Below are 26,651 nucleotides of genomic sequence, written 5' to 3' on the forward strand. Positions count from 1 at the left end.
GTGGGGGTTTCTGGTCCCTCTCCGTGGTGAAGACATGCAAACGGCGATGTGACAGGCTTGTCTTTAGTTTTCACATTAGAATTTATGGCATGGCATCTACTCTTGATGTTTAACTCCAAGTAAAGACTTGGTATGGTTTCCTTACATTTTAAACAGCGTGGTACTGTGCAGACCTGATCAGCATGCAAATTTCTAGTGATGTGACGAAATAGTGACTTTGAGGGTGGGGGGTGGGCATGGAGGCAGGGGTAGTGTCCCTCTAGTGGTCCAGAATAAACAGGAGACTTCTCAGCCTTCTCTGCTGTGCCCCCCCCCCCCCCCCCCCCCCGCCCGCCCCAGTTGAATTAAAATCTAAAAACATAGGAAATCTTGGTCCAAGTATCAAGAATGCGCACATCTACACAATCTACAAAAAAGGCTATCTAAATTGTGGGGTTAATATTTGGTCCTTCTGGATTAGACACAATTTATGGCAACAGTGTATCACCCGTGAAAAGATAACTCTGTTAGTGAGTGCGCAGTAGTCGCAGCCAGCGCGGTTACGAGCGTGTTTTAGGGAAAGGGGTATCCCTCACAAAGCCAGCACGCATGAAACGGTTGAGCTCTAGTCCAGGAGTCACAGTGCGCCTTGACCTGAACAGAGGCGAAGAGTAGACAGTGTCCAGTGAGATGGAGGGGGGCAGAATGGCTCGTCTGAGGGGCTAAATGGAGCAAAGGAAGGTGAACCTGTCTGAGATTGTGCCTTAAGATGCGCACACAGGCGCCGGTGAGATTCCAGTTTTCCAGCCCAGCCTGTCCTCGTCTGTTACCCCATTCCTCACCGGACAGCTCCAGAGTTGCACTTCCACACTCCCACCACAAGAGGGAGCACAAGACCCAGCTACAGGTAGGTGTCCTCCTCTGTGCTGCTCAGGCTCTGGGTGGAGCCCTGGAGGGGCGTGTGTTTGTGGAGGGGCTGGGGGTCGCTGGGTAAGGCGTAAGGGTTTGGAATGTCCTTAATCGGGGCGGGGGCCTTCTTCTTCTTGGCCTTCTTGTTTTTCTCTTTCTTCTCTTCCTTGCTCTTCTCCTTCTCCTTCTCCTTCTCCTCCTCCTTCAGCAGGGGTGACTCCACGATGATGGTGGGTTTCTGCCACAGGTCCTGGTGGCTGGGCGGCTCTGCTGTCATGATGGCCTTGGCGCCGTGCATCCTGGGAGGGGATTTGTAGTGCAGCTCTCCCCGGGTCTCCTTCCAGCGTTTCAGCTGCACCTGGTGCTCCTTATCGATGTCCCGCTCCGACACCGGCACCTCCAGAACCTGGAGAGGAGAAAAGGGATCAGAAACACAGGGGAAGACAAGAAGGGGAACAGGTCATGTTAGAGATTTGAGAGGGTAGAGGGGGCAAATGCTGCACACAAACCAGCCATTACCACCCCCAGCACCTCCTTGACAGTTTTGTCTTGATTATCTAACGTTACGGGCAGCAGTGTGGCATCGTGGAAAGGGGCAGGGGTTGTAAACAAAAGGTTGCCATCTCGATTCCCTGCTGGGGTATTGCTGCTCTACCCTCTGGCAAGGTACTTAAAACACAACCGCCTCTGTAAATATACCGCTGTATAAATAGGTAACCTAAAAAAACTGTAACCTGTGTGAGTCGCTCTGGATAACGGTGCCTGCTAAATAACAGTAATGACTGTAGCAGCATGGAGGTAAAAGAATGGCCTGGATTTGGATCTTCTAAAGCCAAGCCACACAACTGGGGCTATTGTTCCACTTAAAGCTTGTCGCTGTCAAGGCAATACAGCCTGCTCTACTCTGATTACAGCAGCATCAAAAATACACCAAGCTTATCTTGCAAGTTGGAAACCACAAGGTATCAGAGAAACCATCACATTCCAATTGGCCGCCAATTAAAATGGGCTCACTGATGATGAAGCAAACAGAGAGAAGATTGATCTGGAGGGAACAGCACAGACACAGACAGAGACAGAGACACAGACAGAGACACAGAGACAAACACAGTGCTGTGGAGAAACAGCCCCTCCTCATTTCTCTGCGTGGACACGGCCCCTTGCTAGAGAATCACTTCTAACTGGACACTATTTTGGAAATGTCACACGGCCCCAGGCACTGGGAGCTTGTGACAGTCACGTGTTGCGTTTTTTTTTTCCTGAGAGAGGGATGGTAGGGCTGTATCTCATCCATCTGAAGCGCTTTTGTCAAAGCAGAAAGAGTCTCTCACACACAGCTGGAGAGAGAAAGGCCCCCCAGGCTAACATTGTAACTGCTGAGAGAGAGAGTGAGTGTGTGTGTGTGTGTGTGAGAGAGAGAGAACATTTTTCCTCAACTCCTGAAGAATGCAGTCTCTCCTCAACAAATGTTTTATGCTTCTCAGGTCCACTACTACTACTAACATAAGTCCCATGATCCTCTTATGGGAAAACCCCAAATTTTCACCAGTTCCCACCAGATCAACCTCCCCGAAACAGCTTCTACAGTGGCATGGTCTCCTAATTCATTCTCCTGCTGATGTACAGTGAGGGCAAGCATTGCTTAATTAAGCATTGCTTAATCCATTGCATATATTCATGCCAGGCTGTTGCATTAACACACTTAGGCCTGTTCCGTGGATTTGCGTCTCTGGGTGGACCCTGACTCTCGCAGTCGGTTTCAGCTCTGCGGAGGAGGATGAGGAGGGCCGTACCTCTCGGACGAGGAAGCCCTCTTCCATGTAGCGCTGGTCCACGTTGCGCAACAGCTCCATGGTCTCGTACTGACCCTGGCACGCCTTCAGCTTCTCCTGAGATCCCAGCATGCACTTCAGCAGCACCAGGCCCACCCGGAAAATGATCTTTACACCTGTGTGTAAGGGGGGGGGGGGGGAGTTGTAGTTAGAGTGGTTAAGTTACCTCACACCTCTGCAAAGGTCCAAAGACCTTATATCAGTGCAAGAAATGTCACTGCCCCTGTGACAACACGTCAGGATGCATTCTGTCTCAGTGTTGTCTGAACAGCATGTGCATGTGTAGGTACTGGTTCTTTTGCACTTGGGCAGCAGTGTGGTGTAGTGGTAAGGTACAGGGCTTGTAACTGAAATGTTGCTTGCTTGATTCCCTGGGGCACTACTGTTCGACCCTTGGGTAAGGTCCTTAACCCAAATTCCTTCAGTAACTATACAGATGTTTAAATGGATAAAACTGTAACCTACGCAAGTCGCTCTGGATAGAAGCATCTGCTACATGCTGTGTAATATAACATATGTGACATATTTGTGTTATTTCATTTCCTGTGCGTCAGGACTCCCCTTTAAGAGTGATCCATCTGTGTGTTGGTGTATTTGTATAAGTGTATGTGTGAGTCTGATATTTTGTATGGGCACCACTGTATGAATGCATGTGTGTGCATGTGTGTGTGTCGGTCTGTGTAACCGATGGCAGTCTGCGATCGCTCCTCACCGTCGCAGAGGAACATGTCCCAGACGCGGAGCACGGAGGCCCAGGGCAGAGTTCGGGAGAAGGCGCACATGAACCACTCCGTCATGTACAGGATGGGGTCGATCTTGTGCTTCTTCAGGTGCCGGTGGGCGGGCGGGGAGACGCGGCGCAGCAGGGCGAACAGGATCTCCCCGTCCAGCTGGATCGCCTCCTGCAGGCACACCGAGGAACTGCATGCAGTCACACAGACTCACCCGTGTCCCTAGAACTGTGTCAAAGGTCGCCTGACCCTGGGGTCTGTAGCTAATCGCTAACGACGGGGCATCTGGATATAGCTCGTTAACCGGTGGTGACCGTCATCCTCTCCCTGACTGAGCTGTCTGTTCCTCGGCTCTCCCTCTCAGCCACACTCCTGCACTCTTGGACACGTGCGGCCGTTTTGCCAATTTACCTCGTTAGTCGCTTTCGTCTAACGTGCTTATTTTTGTGACCGAGTTGCGTTTCCCGGCGCCGCCCATCCCCTTCCCTCCCGGTCTCTGAATGCCGAGAGCTTAAGTGTACCCGTGTCCCCGAACAGGTGATGCAGTGGCATGTCTTAAATATAATAGAAGGTGATTCGATAAAGGGGAAACAAGAGATGTTATGTGCCGCATTCCAGAGGCATGAGATTCACGTTCTCTTTCGGGCTGTGTGAGATGACGGCTTTGTGCTGCTTCAGAGCGGAAACAACGATTCTGCCCTTTTTCGCATTTTGCCACCACAGAGGACACTGAGGCCAGTCTTTCATTCCTGCTTTTGACTTTCAGTGCCTCTTTCCTCCTTCTTTATTCTCAACTGCCCGTCCCAACCATGTAAACTGCTGCCAACGTTGCCTTTAGTATGTGCAATTATCAGTCCTTTCTTCTTCCTGTGTTGTGCATTAGACTTGCACAGCGACAATGGAAAAGCTGCCCCATCATGCTAAACGCCGGTGCTCTGAATTGCTGCATTGTCCTAACTGGTAGAGGCAGTAAGAGAGTCCCTTTGTCAGTGCCGGGACAGAGAAATGCCAACTAATAAATCTCAATCATATCAGTTCTGTTTGTTGTCCTGTTGCCATGTCGACATGGTATTCCACTGTCAACATCCCATGACTTTCTGCACAATGCTGAGGTGTGTTTTTGGCTGTTGCTCATCCAGCCTGCAGGGGGCAGTGTTATGGATGGGGTCTCAACACTGACACGCTTATTTGTGTTTCTTCTGGCTGTCAGGTCACACCAATATTTTCTTTCTCTCCTTCGCACTCTGTCAAACGCCCTATCTTTTCCCTGCCATATTGTATCCCTTCCTCTCTTTATGCCTCTTTCAATTCCCTATTCATACTCACTCACTACTACGCCACTAAAAGTAACATGTTCCATACATCTATGTTGTGTCAATTAAATGACAAAATGAGGACCCAGAACTGCAGGATTGAGTGATACAACTCCTAGCTACGGTTTATAAGAGTCAACAAAATCAGATGCGTTTGCTGCTATAGTGACTATTTACTACGTCCATTATTGCATATGATCTGAAAGCGGATACAAATGGATGCCTCAGGTGTGGAGAGGGGACGGGGGTCAGTCTTACCAGGCCTGCGCTGTAGTATCCAGGAAGGTACTTCTCACAGATCTGGACGAGCCCCCAGAAGGCATCCTGTGGGAGACCCCAAAGAGAGCCGATTGCTTCCCGTCTCCCGAGCGCAGCGCAAGCACAGCTGGAACATACAGTAACTACAAGCGCAAATTTCTGCCTGGCTGCCGCCTCCATAGTGAAGCGCAGCGCAGCTAAAATGTAGAGAAAGTCTGGAGTGTAGAGTAGAGTAAGGCTATAGCATAGAGTTTCATACAGTATAGATGCAGAGTGCAGTATCTATAAGGCAGTAGTATGTCTTTAGGGTGAACAGTATCTCTGAGGCAGTAGTACCTCTCTGGAGTGTACAGTATCTCTGAGGTGTACAGTATCTTGTATTTAGATATATGTTTTAATTCCCTTTTTAATTCTCATTCTTAACTTATGTACACTGCTGGTATAGGAGAAATGGTATTTCATTCTTGATTGTACGCAGGTGCATGATAAAATGACAATAAAGAAAATCTAATCTAACCTAATCTAAGCAGTACCTGTCTGAAGTGTGAAGCATCTCTGAAGTGTACAGTATCTCTAAAGCAGTTCCTGTCTGGGGTGTGCAGTATCTCTGAGGTGTACTGTATCTCTGAGTCAGTAGTATCTCTCTGGGGTGTGCAGCATCTCTGAGGTGTACAGTATCTCTGAGTCAGTAGTACCTCTCTGGGGTGTGCAGTATCTCTGAGGTGAACAGTATCTCTGAGTCAGTAGTACCTTTCTGGGTTGTACAGTATCTCTGGGCTGTGCAGTATGTCTGAGTCAGTAATACCTCTTTGGGGTATGCAGTATCTCTGAAGCAGTTCCTGTCTGGAGTGTACAGTATCTCTGAAGTGTACAGTATCTCTGAGGCAGCTGTACCTCTCTGGGGTGTGCAGTATCTCTGCAGTGTAAAGCAATGTAAAGGCCGACTGCACTCACCTCTGCCGGCATGTGCATAAGCAGCACTGCGGCGATCGGGGCCTGGGCCTGGCAGTAGCCCTCCTCTGGCCGATACAGGGTGTAGGCCTTCAGCACACGGTACAGGTCCTGCTGCCTGCACACACACACGTGCACACACACACACACACACGCAGGCATGATGGAAGGCCAAACACATTGCGGTGCTTTCGTACAGAGCGCCACTGAGTGACACCAAAGCTGGGATGAAACGGCGCCCCTCGGCTCACCCGTGGCCCCCTCGCGCGACGAACATCTCGTGGAACGGGAACTGGCGGTACAGGTCCTTCTCGATCACGTCCAGCCACTTGGGGTCCCCCGCCTGACCGTCCAGCTCCTGCCAGACGGAAGGACATGCGGAGCAGAGTCAGCCTCAGCGTGTCCCCTTACTGACATGTGCTGGCACTAGACTGTCACACTGTCACCAGCCTGAAACACTGGGCATCTACAGGAAACACGCTGTTATAAGCCTGTCACACTGTGGGCAGCTACAGGAAACATGCTGTTATAAGCCTGTCACACTGTGGGCAGCTACAGGAAACACACTGTATTATAGCAACACAATACCGCCACACTGCCATACAATGTTACAATACCAGCCTGCACCTACACAAATCAAACTTAGTGTCCCTTGCCTACACAAATCAAATGTACTGTCCTGCTGCTTTGTGTGGCAAAATTCTCATCCACTCGACTACACCAGCGCACTGATTCAATGACTATTCACTGCAGTATGGCGATGACTACACACTGCACTATACCAATGACTGCTAACTGCACTATATCAATGCGTATCATCACTAACATCTCATTGCAAAGAGCATATGGCTGCTATGTGGGTGCAGTGGGACAGGAAGCGAGATCTAGGGGCTGCACTCGCCTCAAACTTCCCACGGTTCTGCTCCTTCTTCACCTTTCCCCCGGACAGGTAGAGCCACGCCCGGCCTCGCAGTGCGGGGGGGATCCCCTTCTGGCATCGCAACCTCACCTGGGGAAGCGAGAGAGAGAGAGAGAGAGAGAGAGAGAGAGACAGAGACAGAGAGACAGAGACAGAGAGACAGAGAGAGAGATGACATCAAACACCATGGGTGGTTTTCAAGCAGGGTTCTTACGGACCTCACTGTATCTTTTCCAAGCACTTTGAAACACCTTTTGAAGCACTAATTTTTATATTTGAGGACCTCACACAATCGTGCATTTGTGCTCCTCAGATGTCATATGGCTCTTCAGGGCCAATTTGCCCATAGTGGCCATACTGGCAAAATCTTTCAAAATCTTTTCTTAACCATGGTCTAACTCCTGCCAGGCAGGGTTACATTTCCCTGGCACTTCTTTGTAAGGGCACGTGCCATAACTGCCTCATCTTTGGCACTAACTGACATTGCGTCACCTCACACACCGCTGTCCCAGAGCTATAGGGTGTGGCTCACAACATACCTCACACAAGCAACATGACCACACAGCAGTAACCACCGGTACAAATGATCAAAATCACTCTGAACATTAGGCTGAACAAAATCATGCCAAATGCTGTAACGAATTTGTTCAAATACAGGGGCTTTTTTCTTCAGATGTATTATTCATTTAAGTCCTTTTCAAGGACTTGTCTGACTCTCAGGGTTCCAGTGCTTGAATTTTTCGACTCCAAATTCAAGCACTTTAAGGACTTTAATCCCTTTTCAGCCTTTCACAGAGGGAACTATGAATGCTGCTGAGAAACAAGCAGAAGCACAATAAACCACTTCATGACGTAAAATGGTTAATCTTTTCCATCCTGAGGGAGACCTCTCGTCCAGTACAGGCCGGCAAGTATATTACCGCCACAACGTAAACAGGGGCCGCGATATCTCTCCATCTCCATCCCAGATCGCACAAAGGCGTTTCATTCTCGCACCACCTCGGTGCTCCTGGCGTGACTAACGGGTCTGTGAAAAATAGCAGCGCACGTGGTGCAGCGTCACATCAGAGGGCCGCCTCTGTTCGTGGGTTTGAACCGTTGCTCTGAGGATTTGTTTCAAATGAACTGACAGCAGTACAGCTGTATCAATTGTTCCTTTGGGCGCTCTCATTTTAGTCTTTGGGATTTCACGCTCTGAAATGTATGTTATTGAATCCAAGACCTGAAAATCGCATTGCACGGCAGTTACCGATCAGGCGTCTGGCACCCCCGGGTCTATGCTGATAGAAATGTCTCAGAGACTGACGTCAAGAACGAAACGCTGTTTATATGGACAATTAGAGGCGAGAATAAGCTTCGTTCTGGTGTGTGAACCAAGCTTGGCAGGTGTACAGTGAGTTTGCATTACGCTTTTGCAAAATAGGTGTGTTTACATAAGTCAATACAATTTACAGTGTATTTTGCAAAATAGGTATGTATTACTTTCCCTTAACAGACAGCTGACAGAGCTGCTCTATAGAGCTGACACGACTCCAAACACACAGGCTTCGAAAACCAAATATAATTAATAGAAACTCAAACACAGCTGAGCTGTTATATTCTGGTGTGGACATAAAGCACTACAATTACCGCTATCATAAACAAATTATTCCAGGAAAACTTGAGTGCACTGAGTCCGTATGCAAAGTGTGGCTCAAGGTCTGAATGTCACACCATTATCAAGGAAATAGCAACATGGCGTCAACAACTGGGATTCCGGATCAGAAGCATGAATTTAGAGGAATAAAGTGGGTATTATTCTGGATTAAATGCGTGGGAAACCGTCATGACTGCTTCTTAACCACTGTGCTACACAGAGCTGTGTCTTCCTGCTTGCTACAGGGAGAATGCCATGGCTGCTTCATGCTGCTCTAAGAGGAATGCGGGCCCTGGGATCCTGGGACACTTTTAAAACAGAAGAGAGAATGAGCTGCACAGCAAGAACACGCAGCCCCACCCATGCTGACCTTCAGCTACACCCCCTGTCACATCCACTCACTTTCTGTCCGAGGTGCTCAGCTGGATCACACTAATGTGTGTTCGCACAAAAAGCAAGAGCCTAACAAGGGAGCAGTTATGAGTCAGGACCCAGGGCAGAACCAGGCAGCCTTACTCACACTACTGCAGAAAGACAAAGACCCCAGAGGCTAAACTGACTCCTTACCAAACATTTAAAACATATTGTCCTGATGATTCTCCTGATGCTAAATGCTTAAATTTACACCGAAGGGAGCACCAAGCTACAGGACACTGATCCTGAGAATTTATGCAGTAAACAGTGAAGGTTTACCTTTGCAAGCAGACTTTACCCACATGTAAAATAAAGAGATCCGAATACCTTGAGCATGAATAAAAATCCACAACTGAAGCCCGGAGGAACATGAGCTCAGAAACCAGCATATGCACTATGTTCTCTACACTAGGATGAGTCAAATATTGGTTTGTCATCGGGTGCTGACAGAAGAGAAGAGAAGCAAAGAGAGGCTTAAGTGTAGTAACGAAGGCTTTTTGCTGTTTTATACAGCTGGACAGAGCTCAGTTTACGTCTCTTTCCAAGTGTGAAATGGCAGTGACCTCCTGGTTACAAATCCAGTTCACAAGCAGATAGTCTACACAGCAGTCCATACAACTGGATTTACAGAGACCTCCATATTTATTTATACCCTGGTTGAACTTGAATGAAAACATGATTCATCAGAAAAAAAAAAATTATCTAAAACAAAAATTCCTGATAAACAGAACAGACATATTTCTAACATGAGCAAGAAACAATTATTTAACTGCCTAAGCACATCCAAACAAAGACAACTTGGAATAAGCTTTCAAATGATACCCGTTTCCACGGGGTATAAAAGGAGGGCAGAAGAGTCTTGAAATTTTTGTAAATCATGTAATTTTTACAAAATTACACGGCACAAAAGGACGACACAGTGCTGTTAGCCAACAATCTCGGTGAGATTTCTGTCTTGCTTGCCAATTTCCACCCTACCAAAGCAGGAATCCATTCAAGCTTCCAAGCTCGCAGACCAACTCGTGTGCAGCTAGGCAAACAACTATTAACCCCCCTCTGGTTTGTGTGCCCCAACTAAAAATACAGATGAGTTTTACTTTATGCTTCAACCCCTACTCCTTCCATGGGCCTGAACAGCTGAATACTCTAGCTTCACCTCTATACCTCCTCCTACAATAGAGGACAACAAAAGCACGAGTCTGGCACTAAAATACCCCAGAACTAAACTTACTCTGTACAGACAGACCACTACACCTGAAATAAATAGCACTGCCGTGAGAAGCAGTTACAGTAGTTATACACACGAAGGTACCTTCAAGTTAAGAGCAGGTTTCTCTGAAACACTGACCCCCTGCACTGACCCTGTGTGAAATGAACACTGCTAATCATGAGGCTTGCTAAGAAGGATGGGCATAGGGTTAAAAAGAACACCCTGAATCGGAAAGAAAATAACTCCTTCATCTAGTTACTTGGAAAAGTGACACCTGAACTCTGCATGATTATAAATGTAAATAAAATATGATTAAATACACAGCTCTTCACCAGGGATTCATTCTGTACAAAATTAGCACTGAATCAAATTTTGAACTTAGTGTTCATATAGGTAGTTGATCCAGTAAAAGAGTGTTAATGTAGTTGAATCTGTGAATTCTGAGGGTATTTTCATGTTTTTAAGTGCCCAAAATGTAATAAACTATGTAGGACACGTGTGTGTTTATATAAAAGCACAGTGGGGAAAGTGGTTAGCCTCGTTAAGCTATTCCTGCCTTCAATACTGCAGAGGAGGCGTGGTGAGAAACCTAAATATAGACATGTTTAAGGACATCAGAAGACTGGTGGAAATTCATTACTGAAAATTCAAGGGCATAAATTTTCTTCTGGTCAAAAATGATTTCATACAAAAAAATCACTTTAGCTGTTGTTAACATGCCCGTTAGCTGGTAAAGGAAACATTTATTTATTTATTTATTTAACTATTTCAAGCAGTTTTAATTATGACTGATGTCATTACCGCTAATCCAAATCATTTATTTAATTACTCTTAAATTTGCTCGCTGCAGTTGGAAGTCCGTATGTAAACTGGAGGAGCAGCCGCAACTCATTCAGTGTTGTAAATACACGGTGTGTTGTGGGAGTTGGCCACCGTTGCCGTGGAGTCAGACGGCAGGCATGCCCAGACAGTGATAGGCAGTATCTGAACCCAAACAACATGGTGCAGAACCAGAACTAGTCAGATTTAGCAAGTAGGGCTCAGAATGGCTGCTTTATGCAATGTGTTAAGGTTAGTTGTTGAAGTGCCATCAACTGCCCTAAATCTCTAATGGACCATGAGCCACAAGCTTCTGTACCCTCAGCAAATCTGCCTGGGGCAGCAGGGATGTTGACTGAATCATGACTACATGCTTGCTACAAACTCAGATCATGATTGGATACAGCAGGCTTCTCCTCCTAGAGATTTGGGAACGGTGAGCCAATCGGAGTCAGGAAACAAAGTGAACAGGAGCCTCACCTTCTTGTGTCTCTTGGCCATCCACTTGTCCCAGTTGTTGAGCATGTCCAGCCACTTCACCTCTCTCTGCCTCAGTACCTCTGGTGGAACGTCCTGGGCCCTGGGGGGTTCAAACGGGGGACAGGGGGTGTCAAGCCCTTTTCTTTCTTAGCTCGGCATTACCCAAACTGCTCCATAAGGGCTCTCTGAGGGTCCTGTTGCTAACCAGTACCCAGGGTGTCCTGCCTCTGCCTGACACAAACACAACATTGACAGAGTGGCCAGTGATATGCCTGTGGTGAAACAGCAAAAAAGTGACACAGGGGGGTTCAGTAAGACCTTTCTGGAAGACTGCCTACAAGATACAGTGGACCAGAGTATTACATGGGCATTTTTTGGGAAAGGTGAGGTTGGTCTGCTCAGAGTGGTACTTTGAGCAATGATCAATAAATGATGAATAAGGGATACAGGATTCAAAGCAGGCAGCAGCAGCCCAAGTTGCAAAGGATGGAGCTAGGGGCCATAGAATGTTACAGTCTCATAAGGGATACTGCACAGTCACAAAGCAGAAACGACCTCCTTCGTCCAGTGACACGACAGCTATGCGAGACCCCCCTCTATTCGCAAGCATATACAAACACATCAGGGATGAGATAGAATCTTTGAGGGAATCTTTTAGATTATGAGGGAATCTTTGGTGATTGGTGAAATACTGGAATAATCAATCAATCATCTATTCCTTGCATCGGTATTCAAAAGATTGATAACTAACCAGAGCAAAATATAAAAAATGCAGAGATGTATTCATTCTGATTAATGTATGTGAGAAAAGCCCCAAAGCCACCTTGCACTAAAATAAGCATGATAAAATGCTGGTCAACAAGCCACTATTTACACAGAAGAAAGTGGAGCTTTACGGAGTGCTGGGGGAGGGGCAGGGCTTGGTTATTCAAAAGTACCATGTCGGGAGCCGCAGACTATTCAGTATCGAAATTATTGAAAGCACATTCTTACTACTTACTCTTTATGAAAAACCTGAGTAAAATATGTAAAACGTCTATAAAATAAGATATCCAGTCCATGTTGTAGGACTCTGTAGTCCTATTCTGTTCCCTGGTGCATCTGGCTCCTTCTGAAAGGACATACATATTGCAGACTAAGGATGGTGTGGCCGAGCTCCACCCTGGCTATAATTAAATCAGGGCCTGTTCTCCTGAAAAAGCACATGCAGAAGGCCAGCCCAGTCACCAACGCAGACAAGAGCATAGTGTGTGTGTGTGTGTGTGTGTGTGTGTGTGTGTGTGTGTGTGTGTGTGTGTGTTTGCGCGCACGCGCATAGATATTTATCAATGATGACAATGGTGAATATTGAACAACTAGAATATCCAGCTGTGAGACCCCTTGCTGATTATTTGGATTACTTAAAAAATAATAATGTTTCATGGTTTCTCATCAATGTTTCATCGAAGAGATCCCAGCAACGCTTCATAATTAACAGCAATTCGATCTTCACTGATGTTTATTATTATTTTGTAGGCACTCTTATCCAAAGCGACATACAATAGGTGCATTCAATAGGGTTATGAAATTAGCCACACATTTGCCACAGTAAGAGGGCTGTTTTCAATATTGAAATATAGTGCCATTGTGGAAACATTGGAAACATTGCCACAAGCCCACAAAGTGCCATGACAGAGCACACTAGCTTACTATACAATCACAGTATTATACTGGAAATACGAATTCTCCTGCCCGTAAGCATAAGCCAATGCAAAAATCTGCGAAGTGCGTCACGGGTTCACTGTTGATTTACTGGTACGTACCGCACTTGAGGGTAAAAAGCAAGGTTTCCTTCATTCGAGTATTTGACTCGCAGAGCCACAGGGTATTTGAATATCAAATCAATATCGAAACGCACGTCCATAATATTTCCATACCGCGTTCACTCAAACACTCGCGCCTGAGCGTGCGCGTGGCGGGGGTCCTGACGATGCTGTGTCTGTGACCTGCCCGCGACCCTGTGCTGGGGAGGATGAGTGCACTTGTCATCCCGTTGTTCATGATTCACCGAACAGATGCAGTGCTGGAGCTGTCTGGCTTAGACAGTCCTCTGGTGCCGTGTGGAGATGTGACACAAGGGCGGCTCCTCTCCGTCAGGTGCTTGGTGCAAGCAAAGCAATAACTGCGCACGTATAACTGCGCATCCATCTGCCTGTGTGTCACCGCTCTTATCTCTACATCTGCTCTCTCCAGCTGTTCCCACCCCAAGGCCTCCCTCCAAACTTCCCTTTCCCGAACACTAATAAAGAAGTCGTTACCTTGCGGAGACACACACACCCACCCACCAGATGGGTGTGACACTTGAGAGGCGATGAGGTGACACCGCGCTGGAGAGCGCGGGGGTGTGTTTTTTCGGAGGAGAGCAGTTACTCGCGTGGCCAATGAGATCACGGAAAGTGGGAGCTACGCGGCACTGCCCCGGGCGTGCGCTGGTCGTGTGGGCGACCAACACGGTAAAGAGGATGTTTTGCTTTCACTGGGCCCTGAACTGGAAGCATGGGGAATGGGGGGGGGGGGGGGGGGCGATGGACGACACAGGTCTACGATTCGCTCCTCCACTTACTACACTTACTGGAGGAAAAAAAAGTCTGGCCAATGTGCCAGTGGCCAGATTCAAAACGTGAGGGTCACATGAGGTTGACATGAGGTAAGGCTTCAGTGGCTAGCTATAGGATCCATTAACGTCAATCAAAAACAGCCGATGTGCTTTAAACACACCCTCTCAAAAACAGCCAACCTGTGGTAAATGCACGCTCTTCTCAAGAACCCAGGAGTGAAAGTTCATGTAGACTTAGCTACCAAAAAACACATCCTGACCAGGACTGGCTTTGGCCGACTCACAGCTGTAAGTGTGACCACAGCTGCCTTTCTCACCAGGTGTGAACCACAGTGATCTGTTTCAGCCCCAGGCCTACTCCACTAGTTGAAACTTCCTTTGGTGAAAGGCTTTATGGGTTAGCACACATGTGGGCTGACTCCCTCACCAGTTGTTAAAGTGCTTCTGCCCTTATTACTAGTTGTTGATATTAAAAACAGTTAGTTCTTATCTCCAATGAGAAGTTCATTATTATTTATCGCTCCCATTGAACCAAGTAGGTATACATACACAAACTGGCTTCCTCTAGCAGGAGGTAGCTGGGAGGTAAGTGTGTGTTATAGTGTGCGTGGGAGTCGCATGTGGGTAAAGTGAACAAAATGTGTAGGCTGCATTTGTTAGCAATGGGGTAAAAGGTGATGTCCCTCTTGCTACCTTGGCTATGATGAAAAATAATGCTCACTTGGCTCTGAACTACAATCAAAGCATATCTGTCAGTCAAGCTAATTCCTGAGGCGTAGATACTGCTGAGACACAGCCCCGAGGACCTGCCTTACGCAGAATTTGCAGAACATGTTGAATTCACTCAGTCATGAGGAATCTGCAGCTGCTGCCAGCCATGCTGGTGATCAAACTATACGAGGGGCATGTGAGATGGGAGATCATGGCATTAGGGAGAAACGGTACTTAAAGTGGCACTCACACACACAGTGGCACACGGTGGCACTCTTCCAGTGAAACAGATCACAGGCCCACAGATAGGAACCCAGATCCAACAGAGTGCCGCTGGGAAGGAGGTGTACTCAGCAATCAAACAAGAAGGGGGTCACTGTACAATACAGCCACACACAGACAGACAGACAGACAGAGAGGCGGACAGACAGAAAGACAGACAGACTCCCATTCAGACACACACACACACACATACACATACACAAACACACCCACTGGGGCCTGCGTTCAAAGGGCCAACCTGCCAACCAGTTTCCAGCCCAGTTGACAGCTCATCCTTTGGGCCTCCTGTCTGACTGTTCTTAAGCGTGACAGGCTGCTTCCGGCATCCCTGCCTCCATAACCAGCAGCAGTTCCTGCACCACATCCAGATAGGTCAACTAACCGGTCAAATGGGCCTCGTGTTTGCGCTCCCATCTCTGTGACAGCTCCTTGTTTGCACTGGATATTTCTCAGCTTAGCTGCCCTGTTTGTTTAAAAGGGTAGGGCTCTGGGCCCTGCTCTGGCCTTCTGCGAGTGTCACACAGCGTGACGGGGTTGATCGTCATTCACAGGGATGCACAGAATGCCGTGGATCAGGTTCCCGGCAGCTCCCACACCACACCCAGCAGATACTGGCTCCTGAACAACCGGAACTGAAAGGAGACACGATCAGCGCATTCAAATTTGCAAACCACGCAGCGAGCGGTCTGCTACAAGACAGCAGACAGGCGTATGTGTGAAATAAAAAAGTAATTAGCATACGGCTCGCCCGCGCCTTGCATTGGCTATCAGGGCTGATGGGACAGGCTGCCACTCATGTCTGCTAACGGCCTCTCCAAAGGCATGATGGGAGTTGGATCTAGGGTTGGGTATCATTTGGATTTTTTCTGATATCGGTGCTAAAGCTATAGTTTTAAAACGGTACCGGTGCCTAAACGGTGCCTGAACTGATACTTAAAAAAATGCACAAAACGACGGTCGAAGACATATAAAACCTAACACAACTACAATAATTTAACACTAAATAAAAGTTACAGTACTGTAACGTCCGTTTCTGAGCACCAGAGGGCAAATATTTCAATTGACAGCTCAGCTAGGGCTGGGCGGTATAGCCGTCGTGGTACATCGAATAGCTTAGGTTAGGGGTTAGTTACCAGGTATGACTAAAGTGAAAAAAATACGGGAAGAAACCTAACGCCACATGCCGGGGATACTTGTTATTGTGCTAAAAATAGCTATTCGATGTATCGCGACGGCTATAACGCCCAGCCCTAGGCTCAGGCATTTAAGTGGCACCGAAATGAGGGACCGAAATATGCGTTGCGATTTGGTCCGGTAGATACCGGTCGTATAGGAACTGGTGCTATATTGGCGCTGGGTTTCGGTACCCAACCCTACTCGGTTCTAAAGCGCGAGAGCAGTTCCTTTGTGTTTGTTTACTTCCTCATCGTGGAGCAACATAGTAACAACAGACGTTACTATGGAAACGCCACTCTCTGATTGAGAGACCCTTGTTTTCATTGACATCTTAGGTGAGAACCAGATTCAGAAACCACGAGGTTGACATTTATGTTTTCCTGCTTATTTGAGTGCCGCGGGATTTCAAAGCAAGCTGGATGGATGTGTATTCCTTAAATTCCTCTTGAGATGGAGCAAATGTGAAAGGGGGCTTAGCACTGAGCCTAGAGTGAGTGAATCAGGAGAGAGAAAGTCAGCAAACAAGGAAACATTACCTTTTGTCCACAGTCACCACCTGGAATAATGAGTCACTGACTCAATGACACACTGGAGTACTCAAACAGAACAGGCGTTCAACCATTAAACCTTCACCACGTAAACTAATTACACAGGTAAGAGATTGAAATAGGCTATAGCTGTGCTTGATCTATCCATTTAAATACACACGCAGGCAGACAATGTTTCCCTTTAGTAATAGGAAGCACCTCTCAGCCATTTACATTTTTATCATCAATCTACAGCAATTGAAAGTGGAACAGATCACACACTGGTGAAAAGCCTAGGTGTGAAATTACAGAGACGTTACAGTTCACTGCCTATACAGTCTGAGCAAGACGTTACATTACATTATATAACATTACATTCATTTAGCAGACTCTTATCCAGAGCGACTTCCAGCACAGGAGAACAGAAGTGTATCCACTGATGTTGAATGAGCAACAGTGTCAGACCAGGCTGACAACACTCCCACACCAGTGACTGTGAGCATAACACTATTAAAGCCCTGCCACAAGTTAGCGTGTGCAACCTGACAACTCAAGGGCAGCCAAGTGTACTACTATACATCAGTCACCAGATCACAGAATCCAAAACACATCACGACACTACACATAAAATAAACATCAAGTAATACAAGTAGCAGGTGTTAGGGGTGGGTATTGATTGATTGACATTAGAGCACCCCCTCCCTCACTTGAAGAGAAGCAGAGATCGGAAATATTTCTTGTGAAACAACAGTAATGGCAAAAGTCAGTGAGATTTGCAATGCAAAGCCGGGCACACAACAATAAACCATCTTATTGCATCATTGCTTTCCACTGACGTGTGAAGACAAACTGCTGGAGCCAGCAGAGGGTGTCGGCCATGTTTATCATTGCGTTTTCCAGCAAAGCCTCTCTCTGGAAGAAAGCCGTCCAGCTCGTTGCTGGGGGGCAGGCCGCGGCGGAGTTTCGTTGAAAGCGAGTGAGTTTGCGGTTACGCCGTCCGCCTCATTCCATCCAAACAGTCCTTTTTCCACACGCCTTTTTTCCACAGAAGTGTTTTGATGAGACTGCCCTGTCTCGTTTGAAAACTGGAAATTTTTTTCCAGTTTGTTCTTTAAGGTCACAAAAGAAAATGAGTGGGGTGACATGTCACGTCCAGCTTTAGCTAGTGTACAGTTCCATGACACAGTATTCTGTGTTATGTGCTGCTGTTCTGTGTTCTGATATTTGCATTTTGATCTTAATCTGCTTGAGTGTATGTAAACACCAAGATCACCACCGCTGGATTCAAGCGACAAACGTTCCCCTGTGGTTTGTTTTGTAAGGCCACCGAGCAAAGCTAGCGAGGTGACACTTCATGTTCGTCTTGAGTTTCATGATAAGGTGTTCCTAAATCCCCTACTACTGTGCTGTGTCCTGCTGTTTGCATTTTGATCTTAATCTACATGAGCTCATTTAACAATGCTGAGATGACCATCTCCTGACTCAAGTTTTAACATTCCCAACACACGAATGGCAAAGAGAAACAGGTGGAGCGACTGTCAGGCTCCAGACAGCCTCTGTAGTGACGCACCTGTGCTAAATGAAGTGTCAGCATGGAGACCTGCCTGAAAACACAGACCCCATAACCTTCTATTATGTAATCTCTGCCTAACACCACGCAGCACGGTCACGCCTCATCTCACACACCAGCTCCTAGACAAAACAAGGCCGCTGCTTTTCCCGAGATCTGCGTGATCGCCGATCTTTCCTACACTGACCTATAGGTGAAACCGGCCCCTTCGTGCTGACGTGACCGCAAGGTGAGGTATGGTGATGCTAGCCGATTTTAGCAACTCTCGAAAACAGGACACCGAAATGAGCGAGCGCCACCCAGAATGAGAGGAGGCTCTTCCACAGGACGAAACGCTCACAGCTCTTCGTTTGTACTCCCCCCTCTGGGGTGTCATTAGATTTACGCCACAGCCTTGTAATCATAGGATATGAGAACTCCCTTCAAAGAGGGGCGCCTGAGGTGAACGTCCCCTCACACTCGGCTCGGTCTGAGGCGAGGATGGGAAATCGGTCTACGGCAAACGTAAATACAGCTGCCTGTCTCCCCGAATCCGGTTTGCCGTCTCTCCGTCTGCAGACTCCGGAAAATAAACCCCACATTAAAAGGAACCACAAGAAAAGTAGCCATAGCCACGCAACTCCTGGTGGCCATTTTGGCTGTCTTTGTAATATCCACCATAGAGGGAGAAAGTTAAAGCGAATCAGTAACTAAGATTTTTTTGTACGACGACAGATTACAAACTGAAAGATTTTGCTCTCTCAGAGATTTTTAGGGGGGAGAGCCCAGGCCATGTAAATGATTAGACCACCTGATTGTCTGCTTCCTGGTAAGGTCCAAAGCCAGGCGGACCTCTCGAAACATGCTTGGGACTCAGTCCCTCAACACAAGGCCGCACCAGGCCGTGGAAAACAGGAAGCTCCACGCACTTGGCAGAACTTTCCCCTCCGACCGTCGAGCGCAGAGGGGCGGAAAAAAACGAGGAAAAGGCAGAGAACAGCGAGAGCTACCAGACAAGAGGCAGCATGTTGACAGGCGGAGTGCCTCTACGCTGTGTATGGGTCTTGTGACACACCCTCTCCAGCACAACAATGAATCCAGGCTGTGTCACAGTGCCCGATTTGGACAGGGTGGAGCCCAGCACACAGCCAGCCTGATGCTCCTCATTAGTGGAGACTGACCCTATTAATGTGCTGTGCTGCCAACCACGCAGCTGTTCAGCAGACCATGACACTACCAGGGCTCATTTAACATAGAAAGTTTTGACACACCTGATTAAGATAATGGGAAACATGTATTCAAAGACATTTTGATCTAAAAACATATGCTTAAATCCTTGAAATTTTGTTTCTAAGACAAACCAGGAGTTAATGCTTATATATGAATGTGTTTCTATAAAAAATATTTAAAAAAAAGACGTTTTGGCTACTTTGAAGAATCTAAAATACAAGATAGTTTTGATTTAACACATTTTGGCTCACTGCATAATTCCACCTGTGTTATTTCATAATTCTGATGTCTTTGCTATCATTCTAAAATGTAGAAATAGTAAAAATAACTGTAAACTAACTGGTAAATAACTGGTACTGTACAATCTGACAGAAACAGTGGATTGGTAGGTTAGGTCAAGAATAACCATGTTCATATTTATCTGATAGTTCCCAGCAAATAATCCATCTTTCATTCTTTCCTTATGCAACACATATATGTAATATATCTTATATGTCTATTATGCAGCTGTGCCTAAACTTTCTCCCATGTCATTCAACATGCCTTAGGCTGTGAACGGTTGATATATTTATGCCGAGAGGCCACACAGCAGTAAGTCAGCTGTGGCTCAATCCAGTAGTACAGGTTTTGCAGATTTCATATAGGCTACTACAAGTTTCATTCATTAGAGTCACGTGAGTGATGAGCTTATATAGCAATGCGATTTTAACCCTGTCATAACAGAAGTGCAAAAAAACCTGCTCCTTCAAATCCCTAAAAAAAAACAAAAGGGCCAGCGCTTCCCAGAACAGGCAGATCATGGCTGTCCTCAGGGTGGTTTCGACGGGAAATAGGAAAGCTTGATCTCAGACGCATGTCTTCAAATACGTCCTGACCCACAGCCATGGAAGTGATTGCATCACTTTGGAAAACCTCAGAACTCAGATACGGGGGTGGGGTGGGGTGGGGGTGGGGGGTGGGGGTGGAACGCGTGTTGTGCAAGGGCTTTGTTTTGCCAGAACAGCTCCAATTAACGACATTGGCGATGCATGAGTGAGCAATTAATCACAAAAACACCGCTGATATGAATCTCTGAAAACGACAACAACAGACGCTACTCATGTCAACAAATAATAGAGAACTGAGAATATACTTTAGAGAATACATTTTTTAGCTCAATCGATATACTGAAAATATGCAATTACTCCCATTTTAGTACAGCGGCAGTGGGGTCTAGGCTGAAAGAAATCTCAGTTCTCAAAATGGACGTAAGCACACACTCACTGTGAGGCAACCTGATATCAAAAAGCACCATCGTTAAAAATACACTATTTTCAGAATGAGTCACATTTTACATTGCAACAATTCAAAATGTTTTAAGTGTGCTGCTGACGTAAGCACTTGACACATGTTATAAAACATGTCCAATTCACTTATTTTTGGCCAGAGACCTCCTTTAAGAGCTCTGAGTCAGGCCGAGTGAGGGCATCTCTGATAAACAAACGTGCATTAGGAATGTGAGTACTCTGCTACATTCACGTAGCAATATCACATTGTGCCACAACACCTACTCTTATGAACTTTGATCCATTTTGATAACGAGGGGTCCCCCCCCCCGACTCCTGCAGCCACGTTGGTGTGTGAACTCCTACCTGCAGCACACAGACAAAGCAGCACCGGAACATGGGCTGCGGCCGCGACCCTTTGACGTGTCCACTGCACACCTACTCACTGCTGCCTCACACACCGAAGCGCACAGGGGCTGCCGTCAGGTGCCGTGAATATTTTTTACCGCCCCCGCCGGTTTTCCCCCACAAAGCGCTGAACCGTGACCTGAAATGGAACGCCAGACCGTGCCGCGCAACGTGCGATTCAAGAACACGCCGCTGTTTTGACCGAGCGGGTTAAGATATGAAGGAATGTGCCGGACCTCTCTGTTCCAGCCGCACGCACCCTCGGCGAGAGTGTTTTAAGCTCTTGGGCAAACACAGAGGGAAGGACGCCCTTCCAAGCCCTCTGTGTCCATTACCACCAGTGCCCCTTGTACTGTGGCACAGATACAGCCAATAAGACAATGGTTCTTAACCCTCCTCTGGTTAAGTCCTGCAGTTCAGCTCCCTTGGCATGTCCTCCACAGACTGCATCACTGATGGGGTGCAAGACCACAGACCACACAGAACTCTTGAAATTACAGTGCCAAATAATACAAGTTCACTTCATTCCTGTGTAGCACATTATGCGGCCCTTACCTAAGGTGAACTGTGATGACATGCATCGGCAAATCAGTTTCACAGCTGCGAAGCACACAACTTTTGGCAAACAACTACGCTAACCAAAAGGCCAGGACTCTGACATGGAACACTGAAACGGGATCTTACAAAATCCTTGGACTGACATTACCTGCTGTGAAACTCATTACACAGAGCCCTGTTACAGCCAGTTACAGCATATTCACCCTCTCTGCACAGCAGCTGCCAGTATCACATCTACCACAGGCTGCAATGTGTTTTACATTACATTATCAGCATTTTTCAGGCTTACATATTTTTTACAATGTTATCCATTTATACAGCTGGATATTTACTGAATCAACTGTGGGTAAGTACCTTGCCCAAGGGTACAGCAGCAGTGTCCCAGCGGGGAAACAAACCAGCAACCTCTTGGTTACAAGTCCTGCTCCTTAACCACTATGCTATACTGCCTGTGTTTGTCCAAGAGTTATGCTCTGCTAGAGGACAGCAGGAGGCCATGCAGGAAATGGGAGAAAGGCAAACAGAAGACTAAACGAAAACGAAAACTACTCTCAAACCTACGTGCGACTCATAACAGCAGCCCTATCCTCAGGATACCTGTGCCAGCACCACGGCGGCGTGCCCAGCATGTTTGATTCTGGTGGCTTGTTTAGACCAGACAAACAGAAGCGTTCTTGTCACAGTGCAGGCCTGCGTCACAACACATTTGTTCAAAAGTGCGGCTCGACCGGGATTAACGGCTGAAGGGAACAGGCATTCTGGCATTAGCCTCGCTTCGCTAGAGGGTCCTTCCACGTGAAAAGGGCGTCCACTTCGACGGGACCTGCTCAGGTTTTTCTTGCGGGCCGACACACACACACAGACAGACACACACACAGACAGACACACACACACACACACACAGAGACACACACGGACGGACGGACGGACGGACGGACGGACAGACAGACAGACAGACAGACACACAGACAGACACAGACACGGACAGACAGACAGACAGACAGACAGACAGACACACACACACACACACAGCCTTTGGGATACTGCATTCACACAGTAAGAAAAGCAGTCAAGGTCGTGGTATCATATTAAGGCTCTTGGTGTTACGTGACAGTTTTTTTTTTTTTTCCAAAATTTCAAACTCCATTGTTGCTTTAGATAAAATTTTGGTATGATATTCTACAGACTGCGTTGATTCGCCCACTAAGGGACCGAATAAGAGCATCTGCTAAATGACAACAATGTAATATAATGCAATGTATGAGTTCAGCTAATTTCAGAGTAGGACCTCTCGCTGTTTTGGATGGGAAGTGGTGCAATGCAAATGCATTGAACAATTGCCAATGAACATTACAGCTGTTCCCGATTCCTAAAAACACATGCTGCACTCGTCCAGCACAACATGTCGGGCTTCGGCCATGGCCTCTTCAGATACACGGCACAGGAAGTTCTCCCAATGTTCAAGCCTCCACGTCTGTCAGGACTTGGATTCCGCGTATCACAAGAATGTTACTGATTCTTGGATGTGAGAACGAGCATGCCGGGCCAGCTGGATGAAGCTCGCTGTTACCTCAGATGTGTTCCAGAAAACCTTCAGCGCACGGCCAAGCCACCATTTTCCACCATATTCTAACTTCTACTGTGACAAAACTCCTGATGTTTTCGAAAAACCTGGCTGCTCCGCATCAGCAGTGACGCCCCCCAACCGCCCCCCACCCACCCCACCAACCCCACCAACCCCACCAACCCCCATCCTTGCCACCAAGCAAACAAAGATTACAACCTATCTGAACAGGCTACATGACCCTAGATCTGACTTTGTGAACTAAGGTCCAAATACATGAACCTTTCCGTGGCTTGTTTCCGTCTCCCTTTTTGCTGGGCTACTCTACACTGACGAATTGCACACAGTGTGACAGAGCATACAGAGACAGCTCTTGGCTCAGGTGCAGTCTTCAGAGTTAACCTTTTTACAACGGAATACCATGTGACTTCACGTAATAGTCTTAGATTGTCTTACATTTAAACTTACCTTCATTTCTGGAGTATGTTTAAACTGAGTTCTCATTGCTGACTGTTACCCCTGTTGTCTACCCAGGATGTAATGCTCTGTTTCTCTAACAACCTGCATTATGTGTTCAATGCATACACCATATCTCAATTTGTTTAAAAATGAACAGCTTTACTGTGGCAAATATGTGTATTTTTCAAGTTTTGTTCAAGTGTCCGACACTGCTGGTACAAGACCTTTTGAAAACAGTCAACCCATGACGCAGACGGGGCTCTACCCATTGGTAAGCACTGGCCCTCTTAATATCTGTTTACGAACCGCGCACAACTTACAGCTGGAAATCCACTGAAGGATTGCGTCGAGTTTCTCCTGGGTAACTCGATTGCTGCGTGTGGACATGCCATGAGACTGCGCAGGACACAGAGCATGAGATAACGGGAAACCCGCAACAAAGGCGGAGACCGTCAGGAAATCAGATACGGCGCGGCTCCACGACGCCCTTTCACACCCTAGAGATGATTTCAGCTCGCCCCTCGAGAATTTATCTTTATCACTCTCCGCAAGACTGCGCAGAGGAAGTAACCAAACAATCGGAATATTTCCCTTCAGTGTCAAGGGCTTTCCCCCGCACACATCGGTCTAGGGATCCAAGATCCTTCATCGTTGATCCTTGTGGCTGCGAGCACACAGGAACCACAAGTGAACGAATGATATATTGCATGCAAATCAATTCCTGCAACACTACACGAGGCTTCACTGTACACTGATGCTTCTGAGCAAACTGATTTGAATTTGTGTCTTAGGCCTGATGCAAAAATGTGTTGCGGAACTACAGTAAACACAGGCAAGCAGCGACTAACTTTCACATGCCATATTTTACATTACAAGCAAAATTATCTTTCGTTATCTGTGTAGTTACCACAACATGCCGTATAATATTCACCCAGGCAGCCACCTGGCTTGCCATTAATTACAGCACTGGAGCATTTCTAGATAAACAGGCAAACAAATAAGATAGCTAGGGTCGTATTAGAGATGTAGAGATGCCCCTCTACATCTGGTCCAACACACTGGGCAGGAAGGTACATTTGCAGCAGAATATAGGAGCCTCCGTTTTTTTCTGTCAAACATGCAGGTAGTAAGCTAGCTAGGCACTTATCGTGTTTGCTAACTGATGAGTGGCAAATACTTACGAATCTCCAGTGTACTGCTGCGCGCCTCCAATGAATCCGTACTTGTCAGGTTGCATCTCGTTGTTGCCGGGAAAGCCGTTGATCTCCGAGTCTGAGCCGATCGAGCTCTCTGCATCGGCGAGACTCTCTGTGGTGCCCCGTAAGCTTCCTGAGTCCGCATCCTGACGACCATTCTCTTCTTGAGGATCCATTGTGCCCTACCTTGGTAGCAGCAAGATCACTCGCTAGCTAACTCTTCACTCCCTCTAAGCAAGCTGTACAGTCCAAAGCAAACGTTTGCAGCCTCTTTACCGATTAACAAAATTAGGGAAGACGACACTTAAAATGGTCTCAGTGCAACTAAATATGAGTAGCTATTTTTCATATCTCATTACAGCCCCTTACAGCATGGACGAGGTGACAGGTTGTTAAATGGCTAACTAATCTAAATGAATAACTGACCATACAAAGATCAAACTCTCAGGCCAATTCAGGGAATATAAGCAATGTTGAGTAGTTGACTGGATACTTAGAAAAAGCACGTGTCTGTCACTAACCAGATAACTGAACTTGGGAGCCAAGGAGGGCAAAGAAACCAAAAATTTTTCCACATGCGCCGCGTATTAGCAGTGCTAACTAGCTATCCTTCACAGTAAGCAGTTTGTAAATGTTTGCTAATCCACCGTTACAGATTCTCCACCTCCAGCGAGGCGTCTCGGGATCGGAAAGTACAGCATACAATGTTAGCCAGCTAACAAATCACTTGTGCTGTTAGCATGTTTAGCTAGCCAGCTAACTTATCAAACCACACAGCGGCAAAAAAGTTTCTTTACAGTCCAACTAGCTAGCTAGGTGATTCCCAAGGCCGGTGGTGTTGTTCAGTCAAACGTGCAGCTATAAGCTTCCAAAGGACTGGTCGGACGGCGGTAACTAAGGTTAGGTAAATCTGCACACCCAGCTAGCTAGCAAGCGTCACGATAGGCTCCAGTCTCTCATATGTTTAGCGATTGAACAACGTCCTCGTCAACAAAAAATGACGTGAAGGTACTCAATATTACTTCAATCTCGTCGATTTCATTAACTGTCCTTCCCTGACCAGATTCCGTTTCCTCTCGCTAGCTTGGTAGCTCTCCATCCATTTCCACCCGAATATTGGCTACAGTAGCGGGCAGGTTTTGATTGATTTCGTCCTTTGATTTTCAGTACGGCTTCGTGTGATCTTCCCTGGATATGTCACATCACGGCTTGTTTCTTTAGTTTTGTCCTCCTCATTACGATCTAGTGGTGTCAGATTCTGCTGTCGTTTGCCAAATCAGCTTACGAGTACTAGTAACATTTTTCCGAAACCACTTCGGTTACAGTTGTTTGCAATTGCGCAGTAGAGTCATGTCAGGACTGGAGAGGGTGTGTAGACACTCTACCCCCATACGCTGGTCCTGGATCAGCATTCTCCTCCTCCTAAAAATCTTTGTGGGAAGTAGTAGACGGTTAGAGGAGAACAAACTGATCCTGAATCGGCTGTTGAGGAAAACCCCCCGTGTGCACGCCAGTGCATGAGCGGTCCTCCCTAGGCAAAGCCTTGTACTGCAATGTTACAGTTGACTTCGCTTAATGAAAAGGCTTTGGGGTCTGCATGTCGGCGCAGCCGACCATTCAGCTTCAATTTAAAAAATCACATTAAATTCTCAGAGCGCTGATGTTTTTTTACGCTACGG

General features: G+C 46.9%; 1 protein-coding gene across 1 annotated transcript; it reads right to left on the reverse strand.

Moving 5' to 3' along the window:
• Positions 1-378: 378 nt before the first annotated feature.
• Positions 379-26,362, reverse strand: LOC118777148 (TBC1 domain family member 10A-like). Its single transcript, XM_036527907.1, has 9 exons — positions 24,958-26,362; positions 11,452-11,551; positions 6,875-6,982; positions 6,225-6,331; positions 5,977-6,091; positions 5,023-5,088; positions 3,433-3,622; positions 2,682-2,836; positions 379-1,294 (listed from the first exon to the last, which is right to left on the reverse strand). Exons 1-9 carry the CDS (start codon positions 25,146-25,148, stop codon positions 881-883), a joined length of 1,446 nt encoding a protein of 481 aa, XP_036383800.1. The 5' UTR covers positions 25,149-26,362; the 3' UTR covers positions 379-880.
• Between the last annotated feature and the right edge of the window lie 289 nt (positions 26,363-26,651).

This window comes from Megalops cyprinoides, chromosome 4 (genome assembly GCF_013368585.1).
Source record: "Megalops cyprinoides isolate fMegCyp1 chromosome 4, fMegCyp1.pri, whole genome shotgun sequence".
In the NCBI taxonomy this organism is placed as follows: domain Eukaryota; kingdom Metazoa; phylum Chordata; class Actinopteri; order Elopiformes; family Megalopidae; genus Megalops; species Megalops cyprinoides.

Coding starts and splice junctions, on each gene's coding strand:
- LOC118777148 (XM_036527907.1), bottom strand. CDS start 25,148: ATGGATCCTCAAGAAGAGAATGGTCGTCAGGATGCGGACTCAGGAAGC. Junction 6,092..6,224: donor GTCGCGCGAGGGGGCCACGG/GTGAGCCGAGGG, acceptor GTGTGTGTGCAG/GCAGCAGGACCTGTACCGTG. Junction 3,623..5,022: donor GATACTACAGCGCAGGCCTG/GTAAGACTGACC, acceptor GTGTGCCTGCAG/GAGGCGATCCAGCTGGACGG.